The 12,877-nt window shown below is 31.6% G+C and overlaps 2 protein-coding genes and 1 pseudogene across 2 annotated transcripts; 2 read left to right on the top strand and 1 right to left on the bottom strand.

The window, feature by feature from the left end:
• The first annotated feature begins 3,944 nt into the window (after positions 1–3,944).
• LOC125832180 (uncharacterized) lies at positions 3,945–5,701 on the top strand. The gene is made up of 3 exons (XM_049511328.1): positions 3,945–4,528; positions 4,871–5,421; positions 5,646–5,701. Exons 1-3 carry the CDS (start codon positions 3,945–3,947, stop codon positions 5,699–5,701), a joined length of 1,191 nt encoding a protein of 396 aa, XP_049367285.1.
• A 203-nt stretch (positions 5,702–5,904) lies between these two features.
• Positions 5,905–6,807, top strand: LOC125832103 (uncharacterized; annotated as a pseudogene).
• Positions 6,808–7,625: 818 nt separating this feature from the next.
• LOC125832076 (uncharacterized) lies at positions 7,626–12,664 on the bottom strand. Its single transcript, XM_049511212.1, has 13 exons — positions 12,533–12,664; positions 11,379–12,194; positions 10,854–11,282; positions 10,664–10,780; positions 10,401–10,598; positions 10,112–10,150; positions 9,825–9,863; positions 9,560–9,670; positions 9,406–9,477; positions 8,884–9,299; positions 8,666–8,801; positions 7,929–8,509; positions 7,626–7,854 (listed from the first exon to the last, which is right to left on the bottom strand). The coding sequence occupies exons 1-13, from the start codon at positions 12,662–12,664 to the stop codon at positions 7,626–7,628; spliced, it is 3,315 nt and encodes a 1,104-aa protein (XP_049367169.1).
• Between the last annotated feature and the right edge of the window lie 213 nt (positions 12,665–12,877).

Genomic DNA, 12,877 nt, shown 5'->3' with positions numbered 1-12,877 from the left:
CCCACTATTTGTCGACAAGGTTTCGTATTGAAGGCATTTAATGATTGGATTTTCTGGTATTATATAATGCGTGAATATTACACTCTTTGCTACTTTAATATGACACTGTTTGATTCGACATAAAAAAAAGAAAGACTAGTATTAAACTTGTGATATTTAACTTGCCACGACATTATTATACCTATAAAAATTTATCAAAACGGATCTAGAACTTATAAAAAGTTTTATGAGTTAGCAATAATTTCAAATGAAAAATATGAGAAGTTCTTTATATGTGCTCACGGAGAATCGAATCTCCATACAAAAGGCCAGTTAAACTTGAATGAGTTCCTTTACTAAAGTTGAACCTGCTCTCAATACCCTAGATCCGCCCCTGATATTAACCCCCCCAAAAATGCATTCGGGAAGGAGAGCGGAGGTCTTAAATCAATGCAATTATTGCAATACCATAGCTTGCAAGTTGGAACAAACTAAAAGGGGAAAAAAAAAAGTAACCCATGAAATGAAACATGAGTAGTATGTATTTTTGAGAAAGTAACAAAGGCTGCTGTGCACACTAGTTTTTGTCTATTTTCATTATTTTGGAGAATAGTATGTTTAATGTTCTTTTTAGGTAAAAGATGATGGCTTTGATGATGGAATATATACGCACGCCTTAGGGGAATTGCTGTTTGTAGCAGTAAAAAGGGAAAGCATGCATACAACTTTGAGTAGACTCAAAGGAATATAATGCATCATAATGTGACGTGTACAAATAAACAGAACCACAGCATGGATTGTTTTTTTTTTCGTCAAACAAGTACGTACACTAATAATATGCATGATGAAACATAACTTCGACACTCATTGTCATTGATACTATAACTAGTAAAAAATCATGGATCATGTATGAATACTAGTGGAAGAATTTTCTTATATATGACACTGTTTTGCCTCTAACTATGAAATATAGTGATAGTTTATGTACATGTACTTATGATTTATGAAATGTAAAAATAGTTTGTTTCAAAATGTAGCAGAATACATTGTATCCACGCACAAGTGTAACATACTGTGTTCCCACGCAAACAAAAGAAATTGTATCCATGACATTCCCTATTAAAATATTATTATTTTCTTATTGAATTTCCCATTTTGTATTTTTCTTGAGTTTTAAGATAAACTTAAAATAAAAATTGTAAAATAACAGTCTAGCTTGATTCAAATCCAGGTCTCACTAGTGGATCATCTAGCTTGTACCAACAACACAATAACACTCTTATGTTTGTCATGGATGTACTGTTAGTATATCATAATTTTTGTCAATTTCTCAAAAGAGATATACATATATATATATACATGATTTTTTTGAAGTTACCGTATGCACGTGCACCCTACCTATAGGGTGGGTCCGCCTTTGCTTCTATCATCGTCATAAACTACTCCACGCCCCTCAAAAAAATCACTTGTATTATGTCACTATATTTTTTGGAGATATATTAATATTTCGGGCATAAAATAAGGTGTATTAGAAGGTAACATTAAAGCTGGCAATGGAGGACATTTTCAGAAGCAGCGACAAGAACAAAAAAAAAAGGGAAGAAATAGATTAGGGGAAGAAGGAACTCATTTAGGAAACCCTACTGAAGGGTCTTGTTTTTACTTACCTGGTCCGGTCACTTTTGGGCCGACCAGGACGCTCTTTTCTATTTGGAAACTAGCCCATGTTTAAGTATCAATAAAATGGACGACATGTCCAAATTTATTTTTTTTTTAAAAATATTAGTATTTACTAGTACACCCAAACTCTCATTATGTATCACACTATTTTTAAAATATTGGCCTTTCGAGTAAATATAGTATCTATATTCATTATGTGGCGTAATATTTCGGGTAAAATACATAAATTTCACTAGTTTAACTCCTAATTATTAAGATTACCAATACTTTCAAATATTACTTCCTCTATTATATTTTGTGCTTAGGATACACGAGTCTGAATCCGCGAGATACATGTATCAACTAAATTTTAAAATCAAGATACATATTTTATTTGTTTGAATTAATTGGTTGTAACTGATTTCGTTAATTAGAGGAGTAATTAAGGATTTTCAAAACTCATGGACAATTAATTCTGCAAATTTAAATTAATCAAAACCCTTAATATAAGGTGAAAATCTAGAAGTGTATCTATGTTTAATTAATTTCTTTTTTATTATTCATTGAAATAGTAAATTCATTAATATTATATTAATAACAAAAACATGTATATCTTGGTCATGTAGTTTGATTAATTTCATTTTATTAATCTTAAAATATGAATCCATTGATTTGACATATCTATTATCAATATATGATGTATCCAACAAACTAAATGCTTAGATACACGAGTATCATACAAATACATTCATATGTATCGTAGAAGCATCTAGTATTAATTCCATGTATCTATTATCAATATATGATATATCCAACAAACTAAATACTTAGATACATGAGTATCATACAAGTACATTCATATGTATCGTAGAAGCATCTAGTATTAATTTCATGTATCTATTATCAATATATGATGTATCCAACAAACTAAATACTTAGATACATGAGTATCATACAACTACATTCATATATATATATATATATATATATGTATCATAGAAGTATCTAATATTAATTTCATTATTTGTTATATGTATCTAATATTGTCCTCGTTATACAAACACTATCGAAGAAAATTCAACCAAAAGTTGATAGATAACACATTTCATCTGTGGCTGATCTTTTTCCGCCGGGAATGGAGCCGCAGAGGGCCGTTTCTGGTTGGTTTTGCCGTCACCCGTACTAAGAAAATTCAACCAAAAGTTGATAGATAACATATTTCATCATTGACCGATCTTTTTCCGCTGGGAATGGAGCCACAACTGGCCGTTCCTGGTTGGTTTTCCGTCATCGCGACACTATCATCACCAAGATGTCCCCCGTCTTCATTGAGGAGGGTGCAAAGAACTCATGATTTGCGCAGAGGCATAAGAATTGAATGGAGGCTATCTTACCGGAAAACCCTTTTTTTCTTTTGTACTTCTTTTTTATGATTATGAAAGACAAATTTTGTATTGTGTAAAATATCTCTGGAATCGTTGGTAGAAAAATATTTTGAATTGCTAATTGACAATTATTTAAGGAGTTTAAATTTTAAGATAATTATTCAATATCATATTTAAGAAATTTGTGTATCTGATTAAATATTTTAAAATATATGGTATAAATATTAAAAGTGATATTATATGTAATTATTTTAAGCTAGAGGTAAATTAAGTATATATGATAGTGAAGTATGTGCAGTTAGGTAGTTTTTCCTAATATTTCTTAACTAGCAAAGTCTAAATCAAAATAAACAGGCCACATCTCAAGCCCAAATTCATTGAATGATGGATTCGTTGTTTTGGGCCTTACTCCATTTGACTACTTGAGTCTCTCAATAATAAACGGAAAAATTGTATGAAATAACAAACTATTAATTCAAATTAAATGTTATAGTCATAGTTTATTTTATGTAAAAATTAGGCAAATGACATAGTATAGGAAAGAAATTACTTCCTTTCCCTACTCTTTCATTAATTACCAAAAATCCCTTATTTAGTGTTTTCCGGATACTTAATAAAGGAGCGTTGATACTTTAATTTCTAACGTGCTGATACTTAAATTAGTAAGTTATTGTTATCAGTTTAAGGCGTTAAAAAAGGGATTAAAAACTGAAATTATAATTGTCTCCCACAAATCACGGTTACGTTTCTTCCTTCAACCAATCATTAGCTCATAATCGTCTAACTGAATATTTTTTTTTAATTTCAAATCACGCTTATTTTTTACTTTTTTTAATCCTCTAACGTTCTCCCTGTTTTTCGAAAAAACAATAAAAGATTTATCTCTCTCAAATTTGGAACGCTATTTTGTGAAGATTCGACATGAATATTTCGATCTTGTTAAGGCATTCTGGATCATGGGAAAGCGATGTTAGATACGAACGATACATAAGTGATGGTATAGTGGTTTGTGAAAATATTTCGTTTGTGAATCTTATTTCAGCCATTAAAGCTGAATTGGGTATAGATGAATTCAAAAAAAACATTGAGGTCAGATACGTTGTTGAAGGAAATTCGTCTCCATTGTGTATTCGGAATGATATGGGGGTGAAATTGTACATAGAAATTAAGAAACATGAGGTGGGATTCGGTATGTATCCTCTATGCATTGATACCTCTGATAAAAGTGATGAAGAGATACAAAATTTCGATGCAACAATAGGTGCAATCGTGTGTGTTGAGGGTGGAAAAAGCGACGCAAAGGCTCTAACCATTGTTGAATCAAAAATTGGTGATTCATATTACATACCAGAAATGGAGGTGAAGAATTATATATCAGATACAAATATTTCTGTTGTTGAAGTGAAACAAATGTACAAGGATAAGGCAACTCTAAAGGCTGTAATGGAAAAATACAAAATAAAGAATAGCTTCAATTTTAAGGTTAAAAGATCTGATAACAAAAGGTATGTGATAAAATTATCTGATAATTTTCTTCATTTTTTTTTATAGTGTTTGTTAAAATGTTTACCATGACACTGATAACATGTGTTACGTGCCGTCGTAGGTGTTACGTATCATGTTCGTTTTGAATTGCTTATGGTTATTTATGTATACATTTAGAATGGTAGCTGAGAAATGATTACTTTGAAAATTGTGAGCAATGGATACAATAAATTATCATATTTAGTGAATTTTGAATTGGGTATCAAATTTGCATCTGAACATGATTGAATGTGTACTGTTTTTATTTATGTATTAGTACATTAAATCTGATCAAGTAACAAATATATATGGTGTAATTGCAGCTACGTATTAGTATGTTATTCAGATGATTGTTGTTGGAAATTGAAGGCCTCTGTTAGGAAAAATTCAGACATATTCAAAGTTAGATACTTTAATAGTGAACATAGATGTCCATTGAGGGATAGGGTATTAAGTAAGGTACAAGCTACTATTGGGTTTGTTAGTGGTGTGACAGCTCCAATATTGGGGAATCATAAAAGGAAACATACTCCCAACGATATAATTACTGATATTAGGGCACTCTATGGAGTTGAAATTTCTTATCAGCAAGCATGGAGGTCTAAAGAGCGAGCATTGGAAATGATCAGGGGAAAGCCTGCTGATGGATATAAACAGCTGCCAAGATACATATATATGCTGGAAACTGTGTATCCAAATTCACATATAAGGATGCACAAGTCAGAAAAAAATGAGTTTATGTATCTATTCATATCATTAAGGCCAATGATGAGAGGGTTTGAATTCTGTAGGCCTGTTGTTGTTGTTGATGCTTCACATCTTAGCGGAGCTTACCGAGGGACATTTGTATCGGCAAGTACGCTCGATGGGGCAGGTATATTATGTTGTTTATGAATTTATTTATTTTTTGAAGTAACTTTAATATTCTGCAATATCTAGAATAATTTTGAACTAGAACATATATGATACTAAATAACTTCATATCATTAAATATATTTTGAACTAGAACGTATATGATACTAAATAACTTTATAACATTAAGGCCAATGATGAGAGGGTTTGAGTTTTGGAAATTAATGTTTTGTGTTTCTATGTTAGGTTGCATATTGCCTTTAGCTTATGGAATTGTTGATACGGAAAATGATTGTTCATGATATGGTTCTTTCAACAGTTTAAAAATGCATTTGGTGAGAGAGATAAAATGTGTGTTGTATCTGACAGAAATGAAAGCATAAAGAAGGGTGTAAGTATTGTTTTTCCAAATGTTCCTCATTTTGCATGCATATGGCACCTCTGGAAAAATGTTTGTTCAAACTTTAGGAGAAGCAGGTCCATACTAAGTGATCTGTTTTATTCAATGGCAAAGGCTTATAGAAAAGAGGATTTTGAAAAATTGATGGCTAAATTGGAAAAAATAGATGGCAGAGTAAAGGAGTATCTTCAAGATGCTGGGTATGAGAGGTGGTCTAGGTCTCATGCAACAGTGAACCGTGGAAGAATGATGACTTCAAATATAGCTGAATGTATCAATGGTTGCCTTGTTGATGCACGACAACTACCTGTTATAGACTTTCTGGAAGAAGCTAGAATTCTATTTGGTTCTTGAAATTGCAAAAATGGAGAAATAGCATCTTATACAAAGGAAACATTAGGGAGGAGATTTGAAGAAATATTGATTATAAACGCTTCAAAATGTGCAACAATGAAGGTACATATTTATCTTACAAGTATTATGTATCTAACTTTACTTCTAATTATATTGTTGTGTATACCAAATGAAAAAACATGTGATATATCTATAATTTGTAAACAATTGCAGGTTGTTGCATCTTCTGAGTTTATTTTTTCAGTGTATGAAAGTGGGATAAGATACATTGTTTGTCTTGAGAGAAAAACATGTTCATGTGGTAGATTTCAACATGACGAGATACCTTGTGCGCACGCAATGGCCGTTTTGAAGAAGAAGAATATTAAAGATGTACACCCCTACTGCTCTGATTACTATAAACATGATGCATTAGCAAATACTTATGCAGTTCCAATGGAACCAATGCCAGACAAAAATGATTGGACAGCTCCGGAATGTGTTTTGAACGAAGTCGTCTTGCCACCAAGATACAAAAAAATGCCTGGTAGACCAAGAAAAAAGAGGAAGAAAAATCCTGACGAAAAGCTAAGCACAAAAACGAATTGTTGTGGACGTTGTGGACAAGAAGGTCACAATATAAGAACATGTACTTTCTTTCCAAAAAATTCTTGAATATTAATTTTAAGGATTTTCCTGCTTCATGTGTACTAAGGTTCTGGATATTTTGAATATGCTAATATGATATTATCATTTGGTATGATTTTAACTTTATCTAAATGTTACAAGAGGCAAACAGTTGTTTGATACTAAAATATATTGTGATAAGCTGTTTTATACCTAGTGCATAGCAGATTGTATCTAACAACTAAGTTATGTGATGTTTTATTTAGTATCATATACGTTCTAGTTCAAAATATATTTTAGATAAATTGTGTATCATATAAGTAATAATTGTTTGGATATTTTGTATCTGATACACAATAGGATATTACCTTTATATCTTTATATAAAAATTTGTTGATTTTTTTTATATTTAAAGTAATGTTACAAGATTCAACATGTTAAATGATACTAAATATATTGAAACTTAATTGTTTTTGTACCAATTGTAACATATTATTTGATAGTAATTGTGTATCATATACATAATAATTGAATGGGTATTGTGTATCTGAAAATAATATGTTATCATAATTTGTGATTTGCATCAAGGCTACCACATGTTTTAATAGATACTAAATAAATTGAAAATAAGTTGTGGACCCAATTATGGAATATATAGTATCATATATTATGTATATGATAGTTATATTGTAGCGGCAGTATTGGTGTATAAGATACATAAATTGGAAAAATAATTAAAATTGGAATACATTTTTTGACCAAAACAGTCTTCAAATTAATAAATACTTAGAAAAACAGTGTTGGAAAGGGAAGGAATATTACAAAATACTAATTAATTGTATCTTCAACACAATACTAAAACATAACTATTCTATATTAATCAGTCCACATTCTGCTGGTATAGTGTAGAAACTCTTCGGCCTTGTAGGATCATCGTTATCGCTAACATATCCCGCCTTGAACTTGTCCATACCATACTTCCATAAGAGTGTAGCATATCTATTGCGAAGATAGTCACTCCGAAAACTTATAGATGGAATGCTGATTTCATCGCTCAAATATTCAGCAAAAGCAGCTACATACATTCCACAATCACTGCAAACAAAAAGTAGATACATTAAAAAAGTGAATTCAATATGTAAGTAAACAAATTATTTTACAATACTAACAGGCTATCACTTTGTTGTTGCATAATGTCTTGAACATATTCCACCTCAAACGAATGTTGTGGACCCAACAGTTCACCAGTTTCCTTGTCTTTGTACGCCTCCATTGATGCCCAATCAGTTCTTCCCATTTTATCAAAGAACCCACTATCATGAAGATAGTTTGGAAGCATTACAGACAACTTCTTTATCTCTTTTGCATAAACTTTTTTCCTTGATACCATAGACGAGTCATACACTCGTATTAACCTTTCCTTTAAAACAACCACAGCCAACACCCAATGAAAATCTTCGCCACAATTAACCGGAATATAAACCTCATCTACTAGATGCCATGGTAAAGCAGCTGGGATCGAAAACCCACTTATGATGTCTTTGATAGACCTTTCATAAGCAGATACCGTAACACCACGATCAATATGTTCCTGTGTACTAAAAGTATCATCTGCAGGAGAGCAATGATACCTCTTGTATACAATGTCGATATATGACTTGAACAAACAGTTGACCGTAGTGTATAAGTACTGATCCATGCTTCTTAATTTTGACTTCTTACGTAGATAGTAAAAAATTACATCTATGTGCTGTAAAATAAAGAAAAATTAATTATATAATCAGCACAATCTGAAACATAAATGATAAATAGAAGAAAAAGAAAAACAAATCAATAATCTGATACTTTATTTTAAATTAAACATGTTACATTTGTATCATATACATAATTTGAATGTTTAACGTACCTGATCAGTCCAGCATTTCATTGGATATGACATAGTATAAAACCAGTTCTTGTCAGCAGGACATGCGACAACAAAATCCATATGGTCAAAACCAAATAGAGCAGATTTGCCTCTATATTTGTCCTCAAATGGTTTTCTATAAGAATGATTAAAGTCGAAATGAATATAATATTAATTTTAAAAATTATTATAAAGATACATTAATAAGAAAAACTTACTTCTTCGCATGTGTTCTGAGGAGTCCCTTTTGTATCCACTCTAAGAACTCTTGCATTAAACCTGACGAGAGTTGATATGTGATACGACAATCTTCAAATGGAGTGTATGGGCGGATGTCATCGTCTATTTTCTCCTTGCCCTTATCACTTGATCCAAAAGAATTCACATAAGGAGACTGCAAAACCTTTGAAGGCATTCTGTTACGAGGAGCTGGAGTTTTTGTATTTGTATTCGGTGCATGCTCATCTCCTGGAAGTTGGGTGGGTATCTGGCTGTCAGATAGAAAATCATCACCTTCGGTTAGATGGAGTACACTCAGAGGTTTGACATTAATTGGCTGGTTTGGAAGTCCATATACAAGTGCATCTACAGCTAATTCGGTTCCAGACGAAATGGAGGCCGATGTGGTAGAATCCTATATGATGTCAAGTAAATAACAAAAATATTACAATTTTCATAAAAAAAAATAATGCCACATCAGGGAACTGTTTGCATTTTCCAGTAACAAATTACAACCATACCGATGTATTTACAACTGCTGAATTTGAAGCATGTTTTCCGAATTCTTGTTGAATTGTATCTGCACCATCATCCTAATAAAGAAAATATCAGATACTATTATGTTTTTTTTTCAAAAATAATTAATGTATAATAATAAAAACACTTTTTACTTACTACTTTCTTATCATGAATAATCACATTTACCGAAGGATCATTATAGAGTGTTGTGGGTTGAAGCACACTTGAATGTTGCATTACTTGTTCCTTAATGGATGTATCATACTTCTGTGTTTGTACATTTATATGTGCAAGTTAAAACAATTAAAGTATAATACAAAATAAAGTTTCTGACAATGTTAGAATATTAATGTGCATGATACAAAAAATATGGATATAGTATCATATACATTAATAAATTAAGTATCAGATACATACACACCTTTTGAACAGTGTCTTCAGAAACCTTTTCTTTTCCAACCTCCACAGCAGGTTCATCGACATCATTAACAGTTGCAAAATCAATATACCATAAAGTTGGAAAGTACATTATCATATACATTATTAATGTGTAAAGTGTAAAGTACAGTAAGTGATACACAAATTAGCAACATATATTTCATAAATTAAAGTATCAACCATTAACCATGATATATTCTTAAACTATTTAAAGGATTAAAAACATAATAATACATGTTTAAATAAATTAAGTATCAGATACATACACACCTTTTTAGCAGTGTCTTCATAAACCTTTTCTTTTCCAACCTACACAGCAGGTTCATCGACATCATCAACAGTTGCAAAATCAATATACCATAAAGTTGGGAAGTACATTATCATATACATTATTAATGTGTAAAGTGTAAAGTACAGTCAGTGATACACAAATTAGCAACATATATTTCATAAATTAAAGTATCAACCATTAACCATGATATATTCTTAAATAAATTTAAGGGATTGAAACACATGATAAATTAAATTATCAACTATTAACCATGATATAATTACACACCTTTTGAACATTGTGATCAGAAACCTTTTCTTTTTCAACATCCACAGCAGGTTTAACAACATCATAATCAGTTGCAAAATCCATTTGTATGGGTGAAATGGTTTGTTGATCGAATTTATCAGACTTGGGTTGTGAATCAACACCACCTTTCTCTACAGAATCATCCATCATGTGTGACGATGAAACGCCTCCAATATCCTTCATCATCCAAATAATCAGTATACCATAAAATTGAGAAGGAAAACAAAAAATCAAAATACAACCTTTTCAGTTTTGTTATCTTTCGCGCCAAACGCTTTCAGCAATTCAGACTGATTGCTTTTTATTAACTCCTCAAGTGCTCCAATTTTATTTTCAAGAGCTCCAAATTTGTTGTCAACCTGTACTTAAATTAAGCATATAAAATGGATTTAATAATGAATAAACAATTGTTTAAATCTAATGTTTACTTACATAACCCTTCATGTACATCTTCAGATCCTCCATTCCTGCACTGTCAAAAGTTGTTTTTCCAGAGAATGTATTATGAGGAACACCAGATACATTATCAGCTTGTTTTGTTTCTGAACTCGGAGATTGAAATGACTGTTTTGGTTGCTCATGTGGTTGTGTGAGGTGGGACAAACTATATTTATGTGGATGTACAACCTTTATTCTTTTGCGGGGTGGGGTAGATCCTGAGCTAGGTACTCGAGTTGATCTCCTCAAGAATTGATCCGGAGGTTTTGATGAGAAGTCTTCAAAACCAGGAACCTCCTCCGGTTGCACCTCCTCGTTATTAACAATTGGTGAATCTGGTCGATTTGAAGGTACATGGTTGTTATCCGGTAAATCAAGTGATCTGATTTCCTCAGGAGTTGGTTGTATGTTAGAACAGTCAATCTATACAAACAAATAGTAAAACAACATTAAAATCAAATTAATAGTGTATCGCATACTTAAAAAAGTGAAGTAAAAATGTTGTTATGTAGTTAATACCTCAGTAAATATGGTATCCATGAACATCTCAAATTTGGGCTTTGGAGCAACAACTTGCCAATTGCACATCCTTGGTATACCGTTTCCTTCTTTAACGGCTATCTCGTTATTTAGTACAGACGCACATTCATATATCCAGACATTCAATGCGTATGGGAGTCCATTCAAACGATACATTTTTTTGGTGGGTGTATACTCTTGTCTAAAAGATTTCATTAACTTTGTAAAAGCCACTTGTCCCCACGGGTACTCTTCATAGCTACCATCTTCTACCATGAAGAAATCTTCAATAGGAATTGGTGCATCCCCAAGTTGGGAATACAAAAATGTGTGAATGAAAAACAAGATAGCCATCTGAAGGGCATCATCATTGTTGTCCCAACCACCTTGCATAAAACGATCTACCAGGCGACCTTTATTCACATTATAATTTGGACTAGGAAAATATCTTTGCACAAGCCTACTGGTTTTTGAAGCTGGATAATTAAAATCTTTGACATTTCCTTTACATCTCAAACCAGTAATAATTGCAAAATCTGTGATACTAAATATCAAGACATTCCCTTTGGCATGACGAATGTGAATTTCATTAGCTAAATTGCCCTGCTCAATCTCTAACAGATATAAACACTTGGTAATCTGACCTTGATAGTTGCATTTAGGGATATTAAGGTATGGGGCAAATATGGTATCCTTGAATAACTCAATACCTTGGTCCTTTATTGACAGTACTAAATCTTCAATAAAATTGGAGTTGTAGGTAGGACCAAACTTTAAGCAGTTCATTGGAATATGTTTAATTACATAACTGACATTCTGCAATTACATAAATGATTTTTATGTATCATAAAAAAGTATATGATACTAAAAAACAAGAAGACATAATATGTACACAAAATCAATCATATTGTATAATTCAATGGAGACTTATCATTAACTATGATTCACAGTACAAAAATCAAACAACATGCAAAATTGTTGAATTAAGCAATTTTCTTATATACAATAATATACAGTGACCAAAATCTGACCTACAAACAATCACGATTCACAGATGATACTTAATAAAAAAATAAAAAAATTAATTATCATCACATTTTTAGGAAAAACAGGGGTAAGATATATGATAAAAATTAGGAAAAATGTATGCTTACATTTGGTAATGTTGGTCGAACAATGGGTGGGGCAACCTTTCTACCCCTTTTTTGGAGGATTTTCGAAACTTTTGAAGTAGTTGCATGTACTTTCTTCTTCGATTTTTTCTTGCTAGAACTTGAACTTGTCATGGTTATCGGAATAGCCAACCTTTTAGAACTGAAATCGTTATTGTTCGGATCTTCTGAAGAAAACATTAGAGATTATTTAGATGTTAGATGCATAATGGAAGATAAAACGATTGATACAAAATAAAAGAAAAAAAAATGGCGGAAATTACAATGAAGAAGATGAAAAACCCTAGTTAGAACTCTGAATCCGATTTAACAGTGATAGGATTCTTT

This window comes from Solanum verrucosum, unplaced genomic scaffold (assembly GCF_900185275.1).
Source record: "Solanum verrucosum unplaced genomic scaffold, falcon-dt-bn FXZP01000009.1, whole genome shotgun sequence".
NCBI lineage: Eukaryota > Viridiplantae > Streptophyta > Magnoliopsida > Solanales > Solanaceae > Solanum > Solanum verrucosum.
The sequence above is the reverse complement of the archived record's forward strand: the minus strand, read 5'-3'. Positions and strand labels throughout refer to the sequence as shown.